A 24814-nucleotide genomic window follows, 5' to 3' on the forward strand; every position below is an offset into this window, starting at 1 on the left:
GACCAGGTTGCTCAGAGCCCTGTCCAACGTGGCCTTGGACACTTCCAGGGATGGGGCAGCCACAGCTTCTCTGGACAACCTGTGCCAGGGCCTCACCACCCTCACATTAAAGAATTTCTTCCTAATTATCTAATACCTAATCTAAACATGTCAGTTTAAGCCATTCCTCCTCGTCCTGTCACTCCATGCTCTTTTAAATAGCCTCTCTCCATCTTTCTTGTAGGCTTCCTTCAGGTATTGGAAGGCTGCAATTAGGTCACCCCGAAGCCTTCTCTTGTCCAGGCTGAACAATCCCAATTCTCTCTTTACAGGAGAGGTGCTCCATCCCTCTAAACAACTTGTTTACACCAAAAAATGTTATTGCCTCATCAGAATTCTATCTGGAAATATGGTGGGTTGTTTGTATTTTTTTTCCAAAAACTCCCACGCTTATATATCTTTCTTCCTGCTCCCTAGGTTGCTTTTGTTTTAAATCCGTTTACTGCTTTGGGTTTGCAGATATCACAGACATACTTGTTTATAAGAAAAAATGGAAAGGAAATTGGCTTTGAAAACCATTCTATTGCATTTAGGCTTTTTCTAATTTAGAGTAGAAGGTGACATGAAGTTCCTGAAGAGAAAGGGTTTCAGAGTCTTTACAGTGCAGTGCCCCTCTTAAAAAATTATTTAGCAGAGAACCTTACTGTCCATCAATTATTTCCACACCACTTATAAAGAAAATTAATTTCAGATCATCTGCAAGTGCATGCAAGAGTTATTCCTATACAGTAATGCTATGCTCACAACTACTCTGTTTGATTCTGAGGGATGATGGGCATTCAACCAGCACCAGAAACTGCAAAAAATTTTTAATCTATATTCTTTTACCTCTTCCTACTCCGGTTTTTGGTTGTGTTTTTTTTCCCCAAGTCAGAAAAACACATTTGAAAAAATACATTTCATCTTTCTAGAGAAATTGTTAGGGGGAAAAAAAAAAAAGGTTTCTGGGATTAAGTTCACCTTCTTTGCACAACGAATGCATTTCTACCAAAGATTAATCACGCTGATTGAGTACACATAAGGTCATTGGGAAACTCAGCGATAAAGACTTTACCAAAAATGCTCAGGCAAAAACTTCTCCGGCTTTTAATCCATATATAAGTTACTTTGTCCAAGTAGCTTTTATCTCATCTCTTTCACACAGAAACAAGTAACTCAATATGCAATTTATGAATGTCAAACCAAGCTTATTCCATCAGGGCGCTTGATATCTAGAACAAGTTCATGAAGGATGTCCAGGAAAAGGTTCAGCTGTTCTCCCAGGATTTAATGTGTGCCCCTACTCTGCAAAGCCATGAATGAACCATCATGGCTCCACCACTCATCCCCACTGCACTTCCCAAGGGGAATCTGCCCAGGTTACGAGGAACACTTCTTCCCAGAAATGTTAATTGTGCTGCCACGTGGATAAAAATCTGTTTCTTTCTGGCTGCCCTTGACAACCTGCCTATCCAAGAGCTCATTCCAAAATCTGTGCTACCCAGCAACACCCAAGCACAATGAACTAAACTCAGTGACACAAAAGGTGGGACAGCAGCAGTTGCTCCTTCCAAACCACGTCACAGCCACTGTACTGACAACAACCCGTTTTTAATCATTGCCCACCCTGGTTGAAGGGAACAGTAATCCAGAGATGCCCTTTTCCTTCTTAAATCTCCCGACACTTCTACAGCAAAAAAAAAGGCTTTTAGGGTTGGGAGGATAAACTCAGTGCTACCTATACACAGACAATGACTGGTGAGTTTTAAGTCACATTACCCTGCATACCACAATGAAATTAAAAACTGACACTGCAAATTTCCTCTCTCCTCCACTAAAAAGGCACTAATAATTAAGTATGTGGCTCTCAATTAAGCCAGCTCCATTTCTTTCACTGTTGGCAGTGCTGCCCAGAAGCACTGCAGATACACATGTAACTAATGATAGTTAAGGAATAACATGATCCCAGGCTCCCATAATTTCCAAGTTGAATCTGACAGAGAAGACAGCAGTATTATCCACAGTTAGACCACGCAAGAGAGATGATGTTGCAAAGGCAAAATTGTTGTGGGCTCCATGAGCACGAGGGGGTTGCTCTTAAACTGCCAGTTAAAAATTGTGGGAATAAAGAGGAATCTGTGGCAGCACATGAAGAAACCTTGGAGGATTGCACTTGTGTGCCAAAGCACAGGTAGGGGCACATAAAAGATTCAGGAAGAGATGATGAAGTGTAAGAGATGCCTTAAACAGGTATATGGAATGGTACATGGAATTTCTCACGTCTTCCCCTAATTCTTGCCCGCTGATGCTTTCTGGTTCGTGCACAATTAAGGTTGATGTCAAAGTCACTGTTACTCCTGACAGTCAACTTTGGTGGGCGGGTCTGGCTGACCAGAGCCAGCATAAATCACGGACAGATCCGTGTCTCTGGCTGCAGCATCTGTACTCATTCAGAGACACTTTCAACTCCCCTGACTCCCGATGTGCTCACGGATCAGCGCAGGGAACTCCACTAAGCCCAGAACTATCCTTCTCAAATGTCACCAGGAACGCCGGGAGAAAAGCCGCACTCATCCCGGAACAGACAGCAGAGCGTCCCGGTCCCTGCCTCGGAGCACCGTGTGTGTCAATAAAAGCCCGGCTCGATTCAAGGGACAATCCCATCCCGGTTGCCTGTCACTGGCAATGCTGCTCCAGGCGGCCTCAAAGCCTGACAACCACTTTCGGAGCAAAATGGAAATACAGGGACTAATATTTGCTAACATCATTAATTCTTTTTTTCTTCTCCACTCCCCCTTCTTCCTTTATCCACCATGTCAAGATGTATATTTTTAAATTGTTGTCAGCCATAAAACAGACGTCGTGTCCCAGTTCAGAGGTTAACATATAATGACAGACACATTAAAAACCCTGTCCAATGCCTCACTGAAAATTTCAGCTCCATCTTCTCTTCAACAAGACAGTGCCTCAAACTCACTTATAAGCTTTAACAACATTAAAGTCTAATCATGACTGAAAAATAAAGGAGAAAGAGAAGACTGTTTTATCCTACTAAGCATTATGGAAATGCAAAACAATTAGACAAAAACACTTTCTTTGTAGGGTTTTGAGTTCATCTTCTATTTTGGTCTTAAAAACTTGCCCATGATCACAACATGACCCATTTCTCCTTTTGCATTTTTGGGGAGTGGGATGAAAATTATCATCTAACAGAAGGAGCAGTAGTTTCCTGATGGGGGTTGGCTTAGTGGGTCAATCTTTTGCTACATCCCTAAAGACAGGACAGGGTTGTTTTATTTTTCATCTCCAAGCCCAAGCTTTGTTCCCATCTACACAAACCAGGCTACAACAGATTTAACAAGATGGCACATTCATGGGTCCTTCCAGTGACCCACTTCAAACTCAAGAGCCAGAACTTACCATAGAGATGCAAATAAAGTTACTATCAGTGATTAGCTGGGACCAAATGGTACACAGATATTTATATGTAGGGCAAGGGACTCCTGAATCTCACAGAAGGAAAGGCAGAGAGAAATCCTACAGAGGTACTACAAAACAGCAGGAATGGCACAGGTTTCAGTATGGCTTTTAAAAAAATAGAATGCCATAACTTGGAATTAACAGAAGAGTTAACAAAAGATCCCAGGCATGGGTTAAATGTAGGGCATCCCAGTTTTATCCAGAGCAAAATGGGAACTCTGCCTGGCTGGTTCTGCACGCCTAGACACCCAGCACACACAGCAATAGCTGTTTGGCAAGGCACGTGGCTGTGTTGCATAGCACATCTATCATCCCCCTAGTTCCCTCACATCTCACTCTGGCTTTTCTCCATACCCAAACCCTTTAAATAACTTCTCATAAATACATATTTAAGAAAAAAGAGAAAGCCATCAGCAAAAAAGGTTAATCTCATCCAACTGCTTATCTCCAAAGCTATCCTCGCTAGTGCCTTAAAACAGTCAAGACTTGGGTTTTTCATCATTGTGCACCTTGGAAACAGGAAAGAGAGACAACTTAAACGAGAGCTGTGTTATCAGGATCTCACAGCTGAGCTACCACGCTGCACAGGAGAAGTTTGTGCTACTTATTGTATTATTTTTCTCCTCCTCTGAGTCTGATGCAGCTTGAGTCAGAGTAGCAGCTGTATCCGGCTCCATGGGATGGGGACAAGAAATACTCCCAGCAAAATGACTACAGTCGAAACTTCCCAAGCGTTTCCGCAGCAGCAAACACATAGTGCAGATTCCAATCTGCATCTGTTCTGTATAATTCACCTCCCTCCAGCTCACCTGTTCCTCCAGCACAGGTGTCAGCCTGGCACGTTCCCTGGGCTTTCCTGCATTGCCCAGAGCAGCACCCCACACTGGGGACAGGGACACACTTCCTTACTCCATCCCAGGCTGCAGCAAGGTGCATACACAGCAGCAGAGCAGTGAAACAGTCTCCTTGACAGGAATGTGGCAGCCTCCAGCAGCCACCAAAGAAGCCACCAGAATCTCTCTTGGCCTCACAAGGTGCTGCAGGGCTTTGGGGTGCAACCAAGGGTCCTGAGCCATCGAGCCTGGAGGAGCTGCAAGTGCTGAGTGCTCACAGGGATCTGCTTGGCATGGGTAGGAGAAACCCTGTCCCATGTCCCAGCTCCCCAAACTACACCTGGGAGGTGTAGCAACTCCAGTGTGTTGTTACAACAGGACAGGTGATGTCCTGGAACCCCATCAGGCCCACAGGAAGGTACCAGTAAATCCCTGACGAGTGCTGGTTGAATTGTAATTAAGCTGCTATAGTCTCAGGTGAGAAATTTTTGAGAAGATACTTCAGAACTAACCCAAGAGCAAACCTTAAGGCTTTCTCCGCTGGTCACCATGCCCCCTTAATGCTCTGGATTAACATTTCTCTATTCGAGGAGTGAGGATTATTAGGGAGGCAACAATAAAATGTAAACTCTCCTAAAGTTTCAGAGACTTGCCCCCCTCCTCTCCCTCTGTGCCACAGCCTGTCCCGTCCCTCTGGGAATGGAACTTGGGCAGACACTAATTGTATTTGACAGCAGCAATTACACACAAGGCTGGAGATTAGAAGCTCGTTAATTGTGTGTGCCATAATTGCTGCCGTCTTTTCCTTTACTAGTTAAGGCCAGTGCCAGGAGAGCCAAGGGGAGGAGGGTGCTCTCCACCCCAAACGCAGGTGGTCCGAAAATGAGAGCCCTTGGACAGGGAGGGAGACGTCCCTTCTCCCCCAGCACCGCAGGAGGCTCCTGACCCCATAACAATGCGGGAGGGTCCTCCAGCAGCGCGGCTAATGAGGCGTGAAATGAGGACAAACAATGTTCTCTTCCAAAGGTATTTTCCACCTATATCCTTCTGTCTTTACAGCTCAGCTGAACTTCACACTACCTGCAGCGAGAGGGAAGGTAAATCTTAACCCTTCAGTGGTGACGCTACTATTTTTGACCATTCGTAAAATTAGGCAGTGTTTTACATTGTTTAAATTCACAAAATCCTTCCTTCCTGACTCAAATATGAGCTCAGCATTTCTCACCACTCCGTGGAAGCCAGTTACACCCAAATAAGACACGAATCACCCGTGGCTGAGCCTCCCTCTTGCTCTGCTGCAAAGCCACCTTTCAGGAGCCGCTGCCATCCCCTCCGCACCAGCCGTATTAATGGCTGTCATAAACAGACTATTTTAATATTCCTCTCTCAACAATCCCTCCTTGGCTCCCAGCAGCAGCTCGGCCGGAGCGTGCACATGACTCAGCACCTGGAGCCTCTTCAAGATACCACTGAGGATCCGAACCATCTGAGCAAACTGCCCTGTAAAAAAAAAAAAAAAAAAAAACACACCGCCCAGAAACGAACGGGGGGGGTTTGTTTTTTTTGGTTTTCAATATTGCAGGAGGTGTTTAATTTTTCTTCCACGCCGGCAAGTAAAAAAAAAAAAAAAAAAAGTTTTCTGGTTCTTCTAAGTATCATCATAGAATTTCCTCTTAAAAAACACAATCCAAGACAGGGAAAATATTTTCCAGATTATTCAAAAAAATAAAAACAAACATACTATAATTAATGCCATAGTTAAACAGAGCTGTGATCTAAAGCAAAGCCTTGCAGATTACTCATTTAACTATAACGACTTAATTAATAACTGCACCATAATCATAGTTGGAAATTAGTAGTAAAGACAGTCAGGGGAAGGGAAAGAAATGTAAAATGCTTAACATAATTCTGCACAAATTTTATGCTTGCTAGCAGCTGTGATTTCATCACTCACTCTATACATTTTAGCATATGCACAGAAGGAAATAATATGCTCAGTCAAAAAACCCAATGCAGTGGCTTCCCACAGCTTTTGGTTTCTGTATCATCACCCCTATGAAAATCCACAAATGCCCAAGCTGAGGGGACCAAGCTATAGACACAAACACAGCCTGGACTGTAATTGCTGCTTTTTTTGTCAATCTAATACAGATATTTATATAGATTTACACAGACATTTGTATGAGCAAGAAACATATTCTGAGCCAAACTGGAAATACTGAAGGACTACACAGCTTGGGATGAAACAGGTGCTCTGAGGCTTGAAAGCTGAAGGCAACTCTAACTACTTTTGATAAATAAAGGACTCCCAGCCTGTCTGTTGACATATTCATCTTCTACTTTCTGGAGTGACACTGGGCCAGACAGCACCGCAGTGGCCAATGTCCCCACTGGCAACTTGACCAGCGCCATGGACATTTGTTTCCTCCAACAGATCTGGCTGTGAAGGCAGAGGATGGATTTATGAGCTCTGCAGGCAGAGAAATGGAAAAATGAAGAGATCTTTGCTGGTCCCCATCCCCACAGTCTCGGGCAAGGGAAGGATCTGAGCACCCCAGCAGGAACAGAAGGTTTCTGAAGTGACGGTGTAACCCTTGGCAGACTCAGCCAGAAGGATGCAGCAGGATCTGGAGGCAACTTTAGTGCTGTGCCTGAGCCTTTACGTGCCTTTGGTGTTGGTTAGTTCAGCTCAAAATACTTACAGGATGCTCCACAGGCACTTAAGGAGTGCCACCTTCCCTTCCAATAGGACTAATTTGGTACAAGAGTGCCCAAGAATCTAAGTAGTAACAATCCTGCTCTTTTAAGGGATAACTCCTTTTCCACTCCAAGAGACAAATAACATTTACAAGACATTAACCGATGTGTTAGTTAACATCCAAACAAAATCTTGATCTCCAGTAATTACATTCAATACCTCCTTGATACTTCCTGTGAAGAGCAAGCTAAACATAACCACTTACCCTTTTTCCAACACAAAAAGCTGGATTTTCACTAAAGAAACAGCTTAATTATGCTACAGCTTATCTTATACACAAAACAATTGCAGCTATTCCCTCCTTACCAAAAGCATGTGCTATTTTTATTTAACACATTCTCTCTTTTAAACCAGCTTTTACATCACTGTGTGAAGCAGCAGGGTACACAGACCCTTCCTGTGTCTGAATATCATCAAGAAAATGTCTACAGCTCCATACCTAAAAATCAAGGCATTACATACTCCACAGTAAGCTAAACTTACAATTTCTTCCCAAGTTTCTGAATTTTTTTAACAACCTCTGACACATCAAGTTGAGAGTTCTGCAACAGCTTCAATGACTTTGAAAAATTAGATTATTTTATTAGAAGTTGCACCTTCCCCTATTTAAGGCAGCCAGGTTGCTAACCCAGCCTGGTGGGTTGCTGGCCAAAAGAGGAGTTTGAGGAGAGGAGATCACAATTTCCCAAGCAAGCTGCAGAGCAAGTCCAAGCCCCCCTCCTGAATGCCCACCACATGCCACAAGCAGGGGAGGTTGTGTCTGCTCCACCCAACCTCACTCACCACCCCACTGGGCTATCCCAAGCAACAGGACTTGGGTGCACTGAATCAGGCTTTTCCATGTTTCTGGGCACTCCAGGACAATATTGGGGTCACGGATGTCAGGAAGGCTGTCTGCTGCTTGGCCAGCAGGAATCATCATAGAATGGTTTGGGTAGGAAGGGACCTTAAAGGTCATCTAGTTGCAACTTCAGCTAAGACTGAGCAGAGAAAGCATCTCTTACCCTCCTGGTCCTCCCCACCTTCCCTTGCAAGTCGCTATTTATTTTTCCTCCTGTTACATCAGGCTGAGGTTCAGCCTGCTCTGCTCTCTGCCCCAAGCTCCTGAACTGCCCCTCGCTGCCTGCTCACCTGCCCTGTCCCTACAGCCCATGGCAGCATCCTGCTTGGTTCAACACCTCTCCTCTGCCAGCCCACCCTGCAGCTTTCCCAGACCCCACTTTTGTCACGCTGCCCAGCGCTACCAAAAGCCTCATTTACCAATTTGTTTTAGCCAGAGGAGTTTCAGTACAGAAATGAACCTACACAGGAAAGTTTTCATTACTGGCAGAATCCTTCTCCTGTCACAGCATTGCTCTTTCCTGCTTCCAGCCTCACACAGCTGCTTCATAAAAACAAGCTTTTCAATACTTTCCTTATACACATTTTTGTTGCTGAGGAGCAGCAGCATTGCTGATAAAATCTGCAACAAAAGAAAACTGCACATGGCATTTGAACCCCTTCCTTGCCTTGCCAGAAATTGCCACCCCAAGGCAGAAATGACAGAGGGCACCTCTGGTTGCATCTCAGTCATTTCAGCTTGTGGTCTGACACAAACCCAACCTTGCCTTCTCAGTTTAAGCCAAGATCTTGGACTCTCCCTGGAACTATCAGCATCTCTAACCATATTCTGTCAACTCAGCCACAGAAGCAATAACCTTCAGCAGAGGATCAGCAGCAACTTACACCTTCCCTGATATTGAGATGTTCTCTGAGCTAGAAAAGCACTCACTCAAGTGAAGTTTTAAGGTCCCAGAGCTCAGCTATGTCTTGTGCTTCCAATCCCAGAGCCATGGGATCACAGAGTAACCAGTGCTGGGGGACTGCTACCTGTGCACTGCAGCCACACAGCACAACCTGTCACTTCTGGTGCATGATTAAGGGGAAAAGAAAAAAGCAACTAAATCCCTACTGCACAGAAAGTCACACAGTACTTTGCCTCATTCTGTTACATCTTGTCATCATTGAATGCCAATAGTTTGATATATCCATTTAAATTTATTTGATCTTTTTTCAGCTGCTCCTGGTGTATCTGGCTTTCATGCAGTGTCTTCATCCCCCTGTAAGCCAGGAATCGTGATGCTGGGATGCCACACATCACTGTGCTGCAGCAGCACACTCAGCAAGGCAGAGCTATGCCTCTAATTATTCTTTTTTCTTTCTGAATGCATTCCAAATAGTACAATATATATTTTTTTAATTAGCGCAAGATGATGAAAATTAATTCACTGACATATTCAAAAGGAAAAATATTTCATCCTTGCTTAAATATTTAGCCAAAATCACTACATTGGTAGCCAAAAAATGGTGAGCCCCCCAATTTCTTGCTTGCAAATCCCAGAAACAACTACTGTTACATTCAAACAGCTGCAAGAGAACATATTATGCTTCCAACAGCACGCTCACAACATGGTGCATCAGCACTGCTGGATCTGAGCTGGAAAAATAGGAGCTAACATCTCTACAAGCAGAAGTTACCCTTTGTAGGGCTAGTAAGATTGCACATGTAACACACAGTATGTTTTCAGCCAGAACAGGCACCTTAAAAGGAGGCTAAGAAAAGAGGTATGAACCCTCGTCATGATAATTCTTTACTTCGAAGAAGTTCAGGGACACAGAAACGTGGGCAACCTCTGTAGAGGATTCCAGTGCAGCTTGCAATACATGACTGCATTGCTGGTTTGCTTTCTAATCCTCCCTAAAATACAGGCTTGCAGCTTGGCACTCCTGCATTTCAATCAATCGCCTGATCGAGGATCGCAGTGTCATAAATAAAAGGAGCCGAGACCATAAATTTCTGCGGAGATGTAAAATCAAAGAGAACAATCCAACAGGCTCCCAGGGGATGGGAGGCTGGCACATATTCCAGCTGTTTATGTTTCTACTACGAGACGCTTGTTCATTTTAACTTCTTCACTTCTGCACAGCTTTCCAGAGCCACGATTCCAAACGACTGAGAATCTCACCCCGCGTCTGGCATTTTGTTTTGTGCTCTACAGTAAAATGCAACTGCAGGAGAGAAAAAGCCCTGTGATTTATCAAGCGTGTCCATAGGCAAAAATCCCAGCCCACTGTGACTGATGGCTCCACCAGTACAACACCCCAGTGCCTGGCAAGTGAGTTTACTTGCTAGAACGTGTTACTTGCTGGAGTTACATGAGCAAAGACAGGGACAGAAAGGCAGCAAATCACCTATGGACAGCTTTGTTTATGAGTAGGACCTACATCAAAGACTTAGAGCATCAGCACACTTTCCTCATGAGAAGGTACAGAGAAGCAAAGGATGGAACACTACCCACTTTTATTGCAGAAGAACGGGGAAATTTAATTGATATCTGTTCAGATTTGATATTTTAGCTTCTTACGCAACAGAAACAAGAAAACATCCCCTTGTTAATAAAAGAATTGGTTCTGAAGGCATGCTCGAAAAGCAAAGCACTCAAGATCTAATTTGTGCAGTTAATAAACTGAATATTTTCCATCTTGGATAAAATAAGGTAGGTCACTCCACCTGTAGTCTCACAGGTAGGAGGGAGGTGAAACTACAAGGTTTTCTTAGCTATGCACAGTAAATTACTCCCTCCCACAGGAAGGCTGCATCCTCCACTAACCAGTTGCATGCTAGAGGTTGTCCCTCATACAGCTGGCAAAAGGCAGCAGGGCAGAAGAACCCCTCTGTGTGTTGAGATCTAACCCTTCTCAGGACATAAAAACCCTCAAAACTATTACACATCCCAGTGCTAAACCCAGAGGACATTACAGTCTTACATGCCCTAAAGCCAGAAGCCTGGGGTGGATCAGTTTTCTGGTTTTACTCAATTTCTAGTGTTTCGTTTTCTGTTAGAAGTATAAAAAAACCCCCCAAAAACAACAACAAACCAAACAACAACAACAAAAACAAACACCAAAAAAACCCCTGACTTGATGATTTGGTTGGTTTTGGTTTGGGTTTTTTTTCCTCAAAAGGGAAAGAGCCTGATTAGAGTTTATGAATTATCTCAGTGATTTGTATCTTCCAATGTGGCCACTCGCTGAAATAAGAGCTGTCAAAATATGTATAGTAAACAGTGCTGTTTCTTTTCTACATTTCATTTATTAACATTTGGGTTAAAAAAACCCACAAAGTCAAACATGAAATTCCCTCAGGGTGAAATGCCACACAAGGAGCTCTCTGTACAAACCCAGAAAGCAAAGACCTTGCCAGCACTGCTCCTCTTCCCAGGGTGCTGCATTAGCACAGCACAGGACAGCAAGCTTTAAGGAGCACAGCCATAATTTGATTAGTGCCCACTTTACACGATGCAATTAAATTGCTTTTATACTACAAAAGAAATAAAGTCGCTGTTTTTCCAAGTTTTTGACCTCGCAGCCCAGCAAGCCATAAATTGAGATATTTACCCAAATGAAGCAGGTATGTAAGCACACTGCTGCTGGTGACAGCAGGGAGAGACCCAAACAGGTCTTTTCCCTTCCTGTTCTTCCCATCCCCCTTGTAATCCTGCCCACACCACTCTGCTGCTCTTCCCCAAGAGCAAACGGTGGCTGCTGGGACAGATTATCACGGGAGACATCTGTTTGACTGACAGACAAAACAGGAAAACACCATGGGTGCACTCATTTTGTTTACAGACAATAGCTTTTCTAACGCGTTTCTTAATTTCCAGAAGGAATTCCATCGGCCTGCAGTACTAACCAAGAAACCCACGCTGAAACCACAGTGTGATTTACCAGCCACTAATCTAATTCCTAGAGAAGTTGACCAGACACATAAAACCTGTAAGCTGCAAAAGATCAAAGATTCTTGTTCCAGACATGAAGAGGACAGACCTGAGCAATGAGTCCAAATGTAAGAAAAATGAGGATTGGATTTCCAAATGCTTGTTTTAATGTCATTGGAAATGCAGTTTGTATTTGAGTCAGTACAGAAATTTTTAAGTTCCCTTGGAGATCCTACATGACAGAAATTCTAAATTGACTTAGAGATCCCACTTAAATACAAGAGGCTCATTAATTTGAATCAATTGTTAAAATATCTCAGTAACACCTGGTGCAACCCAACAAAAGCACACATATAAACTCAGCTGTGCTGCAAATCTGGGAATTGTTTATTCTGCTTTTCACTGTATCCTCAGATTGCAAATTCTCTTTTCCACATTTTAGTTTCAACTTGCTTGTTGCATTTAAAACGTGACAGAGAAAGGTTATTTCACCAGGAGAAAGGGGGGACAGAGCCCAGCCCTGGGTGCAGGGTACCTGGCCAACCATCTTATCAAATATTGCCCCCTGCAGTACTTCCTGCAAAAACACCCACTGGACAATCCATTTGTTTATTCCCACAGGTTTTCCAGCTTACTGGATTGCTCCAAGCCTGCAGCAACAGTGCATTTGCTATTTTATTCACTCTGAAGTTTGTTTTCTTTTTCATGATGTTGTCTATTCCCCAAGGGTCCTCTCCTGGCACAACTCGGTGCTCCCACACCAACACAGCAATGAGGGGATTTTACTCCCATTCATTACCTGGCCCAGAGTACAGAGAAACAAATCCTCTACTCAAACAAGGCATGGAACAGTACTTGAAAAAAAACCTATGGGCAACTTTCTCCCCTGTAAACATCAGCCACGGAATTTCATACCTTTAAGAGCTTAAAAAGATGTTTGGTGAATGTCTATTTCCTGTGAGCTCAAGCTCTCTTCCAACTTGGCCTTCGAGACAAGTCTCTGCTCTTCAGATTCCTAATATCCAACTTTCCTCATTACACAGCAGAAATCTTGCTAAGTGCATTATTGGTGAAGTCAAGTCAAACAAGTTAAAGCGCCGCTTTTTAGAATTTTAATATATAAATAGAAAATCATTAAGCCCTCCTGTGAGTTTCAGCAGTCAAAGCAAATAGGAAGAGGCCTCTAAGTGTTTGGGAAAGGATGCCACTGAAGTTGGTAGTGACAAGCTGTTGAGATTGGAACTGGTAAATGCGCAGTACAAGAAATAGGAAAAGGAAATATTCAGAATCGAGTGATGCCAAAACTGCAATCAGCAAATGGAAGGCTAAAACAGATGAGCAAATCTGGATGCTTTTTTTATTATTTATTTTTATTGTTCGAGCTGTGCCATGTAACAAGAAGGGATCAATAGCAGCTCCCGACCACCCCACTGCAGTGTCGTGCCACACCCCCTCCCTCCACAGCCCTGGAGATGGGATTTCGGTGGAAGGGATGTGTTCAGTGCTGCTGAGGAAAGGTGCTGGCCTGCTTCTGCTTCTCCCATGGCTGCCTGAGGTTTAAAAAATCTGGATTGAAGCCAGTGGGGATTTGTGATATGAAATACACGACAGATTAGAATTTTGGAGCGTGTCAGGGAATGGAAATACAGCCACTAGCACTAAAGTATCCGATTATACAGTGATGTACATGAAAACACAGTCACTGCATGAAGATGGAAGACATGAGCTTGTGAAGGTGATATTCCCAAAACCCCTGAGCCCATTGCTATGGCTGCAGGACAGCACCACTGTGGTGGGTCAGAGGGATGGGCACACAGTGCCTGGCAGGGAGGGCAGCTGAGTGTCATCACCTAACCCACACACATCAGCAAAAGCCACCAAAAGCAACGTGTCACTTGCTGCCAGTAAAGCAGGAAGATGACAGGTGAACATACCAGAATCTGCTGGGACACATATTCCTTTCCAAAGGACCCAAACCAGTGGGAGGTGTTGACATGAAACGTTTCTGTTTAAGGCTAGAGAATGCAAAAGAATGGCTTCATAAATTATTCTCTGCTCTGGAGGAAGAGTGAATAGACTTGAAGGACAGGTGATGTCTCTGAAATATGCAAATAGAGTTGAGCTGGTCCAAGCAATTACCTTTCCACTGCCTGGAACTTCAGACTGAAAGGAATGACTCACAAGCAAGAACAAGAAACAAAAGATGTGCTAAAAGGTAGAAGATGACGAAGGAAGACTGCATCAAGAGGAGAATGGAGACTGCATGGAAAAGAATGTTCCTGGCCTCCTGCTAACAGCTGTTCCTGGGAAAAGGAACAAAACAACACACAGTAAGACTATGCCAACACAGTCTTGGGCCTAAGCATCCCAAAAAGCCAATTGAGATTACTGGTTCTACACTTCTGAGATCAAGACAAATACAGCAAGGACATTCCTGTTGCTTCATGGATGTAAAGACAACGGATCTCACCTCAATATCATTTCGGTTATCTGCTACTTTAAAGATTTCCCAGCAAATAAAATTGCTGAAAATAAATGGAGTATGACCAATTCTTTCCAGGTTTTAGACTAAGCTCTGAAAGAAGAGACTTGGCAGGACTATCAGACAACCTGCAGGGTGAAGAGGGAACTAAAACACATTGGAAAAAGCCATGGACATGAGCCAACAGATGTGCCTCCACTGTCAAAAATGAAATACCAGCTTCAAAGAGTGGAGAAAACCGCTGTGCTGTTGCCTCTCCACATTCAGTTGTCTTCTAACAAAGTGCAGTTAACTCAAGACTCCATGCAGCAGTAGAAGCAGCAGATCAGATTTTGGCTGCTACTGGTGTTTTCATTGCTTCTGAACACAAATTCAGGGCACTCCAACTGCATCAGGATCCTTTTACTTTGGTTTTTTTCACCATCCAAAACAAAGATACTAAATTATAGCAGTTACAGCCTGCTGCAGAAAATGTATTAATATAGAAACTGCAAGATCAATATGAAAGAATGAATCAATGGAGAATCAAGAAAAAGGAATGAAGAAGTGGATCCATTTGGACTGCGTAAGAAATACTGCACTTAGTTCCATTCTATTTTTATTAACAAAAATACCGACAGCCTGAAAGCTCCAGAACAGCAGCAAATGTGCTGGGGAAAAAATGAACTTATGAAAAATATAAGCTGCTTCTAAGTTTAAAATTTTGCATATTTAGTACTAAAGGATCAAGACATTAAAGCCCTGTTGGAAATATATGAAACAGGAGCCTGAGGAGGATTTGAGATAACACAAAAGAACAACTTTAATGGATGAGATGAACTGTCGAAGAGAAAATAAGTAGGTAATACTGAGAAAGCTTTACAACAGCAAAATTCATGAAGCTCCACAATCAGAAATTCAACACCTTTGTACTGTAATTACTATTTATGATTCATAACGATCTGAAAGATGAACTTTTCAAATTTGTACCAGGCACTTTATGCTGCTTTTAACCAAATACTGGGAGTATTTCATTCATGATCGACTGAATGTAAGAAAAATCCAAAGGCACCCCGCAGACGAGCACATAAAGGGGACACAATGACAGTGATGAAGCACCTTGTAATGTACCCACAGATCTTTTCTATAAATCCAATTTGAAATTTGAAGACTAAAATAGCTATTTTATCTCCATCCCCTGACACATGCACCTCCATCATTTTCAAGAACAGAGCTCCCTCTCGTGGCTCCAGAACGTGAATTTAGTGGGGGGAAGGAAAGAAAACAAGAGCAGAGCAGCAATGAGACAGAGTGAGAGGACTCCTGACAGCATTTTGGTCCTGTAAAAGTGGAATTAAAAGGAAGCTGTAGTAGGAAGGACAGGTGACTTATGTAAAGAAAGCAATGCCACCAGTACTTTAATGCTAACTTTTAAGTTACATTTTCTGCTAAGGTGACCTCCTCACCTCGGGGGAATAAGGGAGGAGCATTGCTGCTAACCATCCTTTGTTTGCTGCATGCCTTCTTTAAAATATTTGTTTTGCACAAAACTAACATTCCACTTTTCTAGCTGACAGAGTTGTAACCTGAGGTTCACACTTGTGACAATAAGTATTTCTCTGAGGCAAGAAAGTGAGGGGAATAACCAAAGCTAAGCCTGTCACTGCACTGAGAAATCTGTTCAGGAAAGCACTGAGTGTTTTGTCTGTTGGTTTTGGGTTTTTTTTTTTAACTATTTTTTTAAATTAATATTTGTATGTTTCATTTGGCACTTGCTTTGTTCAGAATTATACACAGATTTTTACAAATTATTTCACTTCTTTATGAGAATTTTAGATCAGACAAGAATTTACACAGCAAGCAGCAACTTTGCTAACTGTACAGCTTATAAAAGTATTTTCCCCAAGGGCATTTAAAAGGGTTTTTTCTAAATGACAACATTTCTTTCCTGCAAAAACAGTATCAATGGCACGAAACATGAACTAGTGAAGGAAAAACAATTACTCTTAAGCCTCCAGAACAGCATCAGAAGACGAATGAGAATCAAATTCTTGATTCATAGGCTTGTGCTCATACAAGATTTTGCTTCCAAAGCACAGGACCAAAAAAGAATCAATTTCCTACCGTGAAAAGAAATTACCATGCCTTCAGCATTTTGCTATTAGTGAAATATCTCTATTTCCAAAGGCAATACTTTTTCTAAAGAGCAATCCTCTTTAAAAATTGTATAAAAGTCAGTCTATAAACAGGAGATATCCTTAAGGATTTAATCAAGTAATAAACCTGGTAGATGAAAGAGAGATTAATTAAAATGACAGCACAGTCTCCCTATAACACAGACACAGGACTTGTTATGTTGGAGTACCTAATCATAATCAGATTTGGTAATTTGCTGCATCGAAACAAAAAGGAAACATTTTTAGAATTGATCATTCAGTTCATGTCACTTTCATGGAGATTGCTTTCTATTGATCAACATTTAACTAGTAGTTGAGAAGGGAAAGATGAAAAAAAGGATAAAAAGTATCTTTACATGCTAAATACAGCATGAACCAATAAGAGCAAAATAAATTAGATCACTACAGCCAAACCAACCCTGTGCATGCGCTCGCTGCAACGAAGATCATTATGAATGAAAGAGATGGTTTTTCATGTTCCAGTCGTAACAAAAGGAGAGTTTTTAAAATGAATTTAGACTTTAATCTGCTCAAAATGAAGTTTGCCACGCAGCAATTAAAAATCCGTGTGAAGCTGAACCATTGCCAGCTTTACAAAGACAAACGCTGGTTTGTTTTCCGAGCGGCGTTTTCACGTTTCCTACCTGTGGATTCCAACTGGGGTCGAGCTTCTTCACTGCAGCAACGTACTCCTGCATAGCTTGGTGAGGGCTGGTATCTCCCAGGGCTTTCCAGGCCTCCCTAGGAGAGACAGAAAAACATCAGTGAGTCCCTCAGAGACAGCACAGCGTGTTTCCACAGTGTCATCAGTGATCGGATTCGTCTAAATCTTCTCAGAGGATGCAAAGCCGTCTTTCCTTCAGTTTGGAATGGTCAACTTTTCTCTGAAGCCACGAATGGCCACTGTCACTGCAGCACTTGGCTATGAAAGGATCTTTCAGGGGATCCTGATCCAGGCTGGAACACACTTTGTGTTCACAAAGCTGTAGCTATTTTCACATTTTTGTTGTGTGCGGGCTCGTTCTGGACGAACAAGGTGAAACAGAGGAGTCTTGTATTTCACATCTGCATCAGGCACAGCAGCAAACATTTGCCTGTTAAACAAAGGATTTTAAATCCAGTTCAGTGGCAGACTCCCTGAGTTGACATCCTCTAGGTCCACAATCCCTCAACAGATAGCTGACAAACAAAAAGTAGAGCCAGAAATTGCTAGGAATTACAAGGACTTCCTCTTACCATTTCTGCTTTCCCTCAAAATCAAAGAAGCTGGGCTTGGGGGTGTTACAGGTTCCAAGTTTCACCTAAAGAAAAGAAATTTTCTTCTGTTAGAACAAAGCAATGGGGACTTGCTCAAGGAAAATTCTGGGTTCTCATGGTTTCAGGATAATTTTGTTATTAGGTCAGAAGAAAGGTTTTGGGGGGGAAACAAGTGACACAACTCAACCCCATCTTAACCCCATTTTAGCACCCTTGCATCCCTGTGTTTCCCTTGTGTGTGCTTCCCAAGGGAAGCAATTCTGTTATGCAGCTCATTTATTTTGCATGCATTACCCAACAGGGATAACCAGCCAGTGATTTCTCACTAATGTTATGTTTATTACCCTGCCAAATGCCTCATCCCCCACCAGTATCAGGAAAAATTCTGTTGATTAGGGTTTCTACAGAGATGATTATTCATTAAGGCTGAAATTCACCTGCTTCTGCACAAAGCTCAAGTAAACAGACCCTGCTTAATTATTTTCGAAGTCCTTTGGAAGGCAAGGGGACAAACTCAGAGTAAAGGAATGCCAGGCAGCTTCTGAATTTGCTCCGAGGCACCTGGATGCATGGAAGCGCTGTGTGAGAGACAAGTCAAGGCCTGAGTGCCAGAGATGAACCAGTCTGTCAGAAACAAGGCAGAAATTAAAATGTGTGTGGGGAAATAAGAAACACAAGGAAGCAAGGGAACGAGCCAGAACTGGTGGATAGATATATGGAAAAAAAATGTTATGGCCAGTGTAAAGTGGACTTGGTGCCAGTGGGACTCAGAAGTTTTCCACAGAGTGGCTGCAGGGAAGTCCAGCAGCCCCATGTCCTCTGTAAGCTCCCCACAAATGGGACCACAGGGGTCTGACAGAGGATACAGCTGCCCAGGGCTCCAAAGCACAACCAGGTTCCTGCCCTGTGGCCAGCACTGACAACTGCCTCAAGAACAGAGCAATTAGCAAGCTGAGATTCAGGTAACAGAGATGTTTTCTTGAGGTCAGCTCAGGAAAACGTGTAAGTGAATGTGTGTCTGTCCCTGCTTGGAGAAGCCAGGGAACATGGGGCAGGACTCACCAAATCTCCCTGTTATCAGTGCCACTTCCTCACAGAAAATAAATGCCCTTGCACACAGCTGTCACAGGCAAATGAATCTCCCTGAAATTAAAATATTGTTGTGATAGGGAATGAATTTGCACGAAACATGGGTTGGTTCTTGGTTCCTTTGCTGGTTTTGTTTGTTTGTTTGTTTGGGGGTTTTTTTGTTGTTGTTGGTTGGGGGTTTTTGTAAAATTTTTTAATGAAAGTGCTGTATATCCCACATGGATGATGGATGAAAGACTAGAAGGCAAAGCACAACTATGGCTCCAAATGCAACAGTTATCACACCAAGTCCCTTGTAAGACAGAGCACAGCCCCGTGCCAAGAAAGCCCAGCATAGCTGGGGACCCCAGGGAGGGAACACAGGCACATCCCAGAGGTGGGCAAAGGCTGCTGGATGGACATTTTGTTAGCCAAGCAAAACCAAACCGCATTCAGCAAATGTTTTATGAAATATGCTCAAGTGTTCAGGCAGGTGAAGTGCTTAAATCAACTAACAATTCTTCGCCTTAACAGGGTGGGGATTTTATGCTAAGGATGGAATCATTAATCAGGCTTTAAAGAGAGCATGCCTGTGCTGAGAGATATTTATTAGTTACACTATGTTTTCATTTAAAGTGTTACAGGATATGAGCGACTGTAACTGAAATTAATTTTCTGTACATCTGACTGTCTCCCAGTGAGCAATTCATCCAAATTAGAACATCTTAGCTGGCCCTTCAAACAACATATCGCATTTCATGGAGAAACAGCAGAACAGGTTAGCAACAGTTAACTCCTATAAATCAGTCACAATTCATGTAGTCTAAATGTTTTCTTCTGTGCTCAGAGGTGGACTGGACCACTTGTTTTAAAAGAGCAAAACAAACAGGGGAATAAAATGCAAATTCACTATCTGTATGGAAAATGCCTGCTTGGCAATTCTTTAGTTCAACAGGCAACCTGTAAAAATTGGCCAAGATGGATAAAAAAAAATAAATCTGTTTTAATATTAATTTTCCACTGCCATCATCAAAACATGACAGCAGTTTCCTCTCCTGAGATTTGGCATTCAAAGGCTGTTCCAGCGTCGGGGAAGACTGTTAGTAACATCGATAGTAATACAAATCAAGGAACAGTAGTTAAATTTCATCCATCAAGAAGAGGAGGGAAAAAAGTGCACTTTTGCCCTGTTTGCTATTTTTAAGATGTATTAAAAAGGCTTGGAGTGGTTTTGTTGGAAAGAATAAAATAAAGATTTTGGCTTCCCTCTTTTTGCCGCAAGACTCCACAACGCATGAGAAACCAACCAGGAATTTAACATATCAGGGGACCTGAGACTGAGAGCTGAGGAAGGGGACTTCTAGCTAAACAGGTCAATGATGACAAACTGGAAAAATTTTGTGGAGGACTCTGTCCTCCTGCTACTTCCCTGGAGGCCCTCAATAGCTGTTTTTCTCCATAACCAGCAGAAAGACAAGAGCCCATATTAGTATTTTAAGTTGAGAGTTTCTCATTCTGTGCCCACAAAATAATTACTGAAGGTCTCTGGGATGCTGACTGGTCACTTGATGCTCAGCTCTCCTCATTTACAGCTCATTTCATCAGCTGCATTAAAGGAATATGACAGCCAAAATGCATTTAAAACTTCCCTAGTATTCTTTCTGCAGGCATTATTCTCATGGGTTGTACAAAGACGACCCAGGCAGCCCCAAATGGGCAGTGTCTGCAGTCACCTCCATTTGTGGCCAAAATGGAAATTTGGAAACCTTGGATGAGGCCTTCACCTGAGAGCTGAAGGTCACAACAGAGTGAGAGAGATGTTCAGGGATGTGTTAGTGCTGTATACCATCCCCATACAACTCCAGCTGCTGGTCCAGACTACCAGAAAACTTGAGATTCTCATTACTCCACGACTGGTTCTCCCTCCCTGGTGGTGGTAAAAAGGCTCTTTGCTAATTTTTCAACTAATATATTCATACAGCAGGGAATCCCAGCCAAATATTCTTACCTGGTTGTAAATCTAGTAAGGTGAATCATATCTGCAGCCTCCCTACGGAGCAGTAACAGGAACAGAACCTCCGTGGACAGCAGCACTAAGGTCTAGTTGTACACAAGCCAAATAAGTTGAATTTCTTTGGCAAGACAGCAATTCCTGCCCATTCCTGCCCAAAGCTCTGCCCCAACCCACAGGAAAGCCCTGACTAAAAATGAGGTGTAAGGAAGGACAAGCAAACACCAGCCACAGAAGGCAAGGGGTCCTGATGACCAAGGGGCTGCGTGTCCCTGAGAGACAGAGAGTGACAACTGAGTCAGTGCCATCACACGGTTCTGTGCAAGAGGGAGCTGCAGGCAGAAATTCCCACATTCAGGGCAGGTTTGGGGCATCATGTTCCACAATATTTGAAGGAAGTCATGCAAAAATGGGATTATATTCTTGAGCCTACACTTGGGAGTCAGCGTAAGCCCCATTTTGCCAGTGGCCCTGTCTTTGCAGCATTTATGTAGGCACTGGCACATCCTCCTCCTGGCAGGGCAGTTTTCTCACTCTGATCACTTCCAGCAAGTTCTGGATTCCTTTCCCTCTCCAAATCACAACCACTACACTGGTCTCCATTACTGCACCCTCTGAATCTCAGGTTTTTACATCCTCAACACCAGAGTAAAGTCCTCCCTTCATTTCACCACTACAGACTCATGGCACAGACAAGTGATTTGCCCAAAGACACACAGAAAGTACAGGAAGAAAAGGAAAATCAGTCCCAGTTCAGAGCCCTACAGACTAATCTGTTCTTCCTCCTGTTCTGGGGCAGAGTCGTAAACTCAGCAACATCTTCTAAAAACCTCACTGGTGATGACAACTAAGCAATCCCCTTATTTTCAAGTCTCTGACACATAAACAAAATCAGAGAGAAAAGTAATAAAACCCTGAAATGGCCTCCAATAAAAGGTAATAAAATTGCAGGAAAATGCCTATATACCCAAACAGTTTGAAATAAATAATATACAGTATTTTAACAGAGAGCTCAGCTGTTACTGTCACCTCTTTTATGACGGTGCTGTATCTTAAATCAAAGCCTTTAGTGTCACAAAACACTAAACTGAGGAAAGACAAGGATGCCAAATCAAGGGCAGTGGACAGATCTGAGTCAGCACCTTTTGTGTGCCAGCAATTCCACCGTCCACAGGGGCAATATATCAGCAGCTCATTATGCATCCTGATATGGCTGCTGTAATTAAATACAGAAAACTTGCATTAAGCGCCCTCGTTTTGATTTAAAGCACGAAATGCTGCAAAACTCAAAGTTAGCAGGGCTTAATCCTACAGTAGCTATGCTAGCAAACTTTTCCCAGTGCCAGCACTACGCTCCTGGCACTCCAACAGACATGGCACCTTTCTGGACCAGGGAGCCAAAGGCATGGAAATCCAGGAGCCAAGCACAGCCTGAAACCAAGCAGCACAAAGGCACTTGCTGTTGCATCCTGCCTGGCCAGGGACAGAGGACACGGACACAGAAGTGCCCTGTTCCCCTCAGTGGAAGGCAACTGGAAATCTCTGCTGACACAGTGTTAATTATCAGCTTTTTTCTGACTAGTATTGAAACTATTGTGAAATATCTTCTGATTTAAGTAATTCTTAACACTGAACACCTTATTGGTCTAACACCAGGAAACCCTCTGGAGTCTGTGGACAAGCACAAGCGATCCCTTCCCATTTCCACCCAGGTCAGTCACAAAGCATTTGCAACAGAGCAAAAAAGAAAAGGTTATTTACAACAAACCTCCTGAAAATAGAGACAAAAAAATACAAAAAAATTACAGAAGAGAAAAAACCCCACTCTTTTCATCTCATCCTGGGCACGGTCTTATTATTTTTAAAAGTTCTCCTAGTATTTTTTCTCTACCCTCCTTTTCTTACAAGGGAAAGAGAAGCCTGGAGACCTGTTTAAGCACTGGCACAATCTGAAAACAAAACCTCACATGACCAGCCTGCTTTTAATATAATTACTAGTCCACAACCCACAGCCTGGGAGCTGCCAGCTTAGAGGATAATTAAATATTGCCCTAAAAAATGAAAGCACTTACACATGGCAGTAGTAGGACACAGGTAATCCATATGGGAGGAACATATGGGGAAGATGTGCATTCTCAACTTTGACTATTAATCCAAACGAGTGGGATTCAGTTCTCAGGGCCAGGTAGCAGCACCTCTTGTCACACACTGGAGCCACAGAATCATAGGATGGTTTGGGTTGGAAGCAACCTTAAAGATCATCCAGCTCCAACCTCCTGCCATGGGCAGGGACACCTTCCACTAGACCACGTTGCTCCAATCCCCATCCAGCCTATACTTGTACTTTTTAATCTTCCAGGTGCAACAATGCTTACACTTTTTCTGTTTCCCCAAGTTAAGTGATTATTACAGAGCTTTGCAATCGTGCTTTGTTTGTTTGTTTGTTTTAGGTGCTTTGTTTGTTTGTTTTATGTAACGCCTCCCGCGGGAGCAGGAAGGAGTCACATTGTGTATATTCCCACAGGATGCCTCCTACAGCTCCCTCAGTTCACAGGGACTGAACGTGTAAAGGAGTCCTGTTCAAGGTTACAACCAGAACCAAGCAGTTCAGTTTCCCAGTCCTCTCTAAAGCCCTTCACTGACAGACCTTCCCAGGCACATTCTTTGTGTGGTCACAGCAGAGCCCCAAAGCTGCAGTGCCCACCCTGGGTCACCAGTGCAGGTCCCCGCTGTCTCTGATGAGGAGGTGGGCACTCTGCACTACTTCTCCATCCCATCCCAGCAGCTCATCTCCCAGCAGACACAGGCAGCTGGGAAAACACAGGCGAGGCAGCGGGATTTACCAGTCAAGTTTCTCCCCAAAGCCTCAGGGACACACTGACAGACCGTCAATCCACCTGTGACATGTCCCTACCAAGGACAAGGCCAAATCCTCCACACCAACACCCGACTTCAACCCACTATGGAGTCTGCCAAAGGCAAACCAATGTCATAAAGGTTGGAAAAGACCTCCAAGATCAAGTCAAGCCTTTGACCAAACACCACCATTCCCACTAAATGGTATGGTGAAGTGCAATGCCTACTCATTTTTTGAACACTTCCAGGGATGGTGATTCCACTGCTCCCCTGGGCAGCCCATTCCAGTGCTTGACTGCTCTTCTAATACAGAAATTTTTCCTAACATCCAACCTGAATGTCCCCTGGCACCACTTAAAGCCAGTCCAAAGGACACAGCATTAGGGCCACCCACACTGCACGAGGGTGAGAGGTTGGGAACAAGAGCCAGGGTGATGGATTTAAAGAACCATTTAGGTTGGAAAAGACCTCTGAGATCCTTGAGTCCAACCTTTGACTTATCACCACCTTGGGAACTAGACCATGGCACTGAATGCCATGTCCAGTCTTTCCTTAAACACCTCTAGGGATGGGGACTACACCACCTCTCTGGGTAGCCCATTCCAATGCCTGACCACCCTTTCAGTGATGAAATTGTCCCTGATGCCCAACCTGAACCTCCCCTGGCACAGCTGAAGGCCATTTCCTCTCGTCCTGTAACTTGTCACCTGGAAGAAGAGCCCAACCCCACCTGGCTCCAATCTCCTCTCAGGGAGTTGTAGAGAATGAGAAGGTCCCCCTGAGCCTCCTCTTCTCCAGGCTGAGCTCCCCCAACTCCCCCAGTTGCTCCTCACAGGACATGCGCTTCCCCAGGTCCGTTCCCTTCACTGGACTTGCTGCAGCACCTAAATGTCCTTCCTGAATCGAGGAGCCCAAAAGTGATGCCAGGATTCGAGGTGCAGCCTCACCAGTGCCCAGCACAGGGTGGCAGTCACTGCCCTGGTGGCCACACCATCGCTGACATAGGCCGGGATGCCCTTGGCCTTCTGGGCCACCGGGGCACGACCAGCACCCGCAGGTCCTTTCCCGCTGGGACACTTCCCAACCACTCTCCCCCCAAATCCCGCGGGGCCGTGTCCCACCGGACTCCAACCCCCTC

General features: G+C 43.7%; 1 protein-coding gene across 1 annotated transcript in view; it reads right to left on the reverse strand.

Annotated features, from left to right (window-relative positions):
- ACBD6 (acyl-CoA binding domain containing 6) overlaps positions 1-24814 on the reverse strand; it is an 83222-nt gene that overhangs the window by 58023 nt on the left and 385 nt on the right. Inside the window, exons 2-3 of the mRNA XM_027658563.1 lie at positions 17721-17785; positions 17129-17225 (exon numbers count right to left, since the gene is read on the reverse strand). Coding sequence (XP_027514364.1) covers positions 17129-17225; positions 17721-17785 — 162 coding nt within the window. The remainder of the gene's footprint in view (positions 1-17128; positions 17226-17720; positions 17786-24814) is intronic.

Source organism: Corapipo altera, unplaced genomic scaffold, assembly GCF_003945725.1.
Source record: "Corapipo altera isolate COAL_440 unplaced genomic scaffold, ASM394572v1 79, whole genome shotgun sequence".
NCBI lineage: Eukaryota > Metazoa > Chordata > Aves > Passeriformes > Pipridae > Corapipo > Corapipo altera.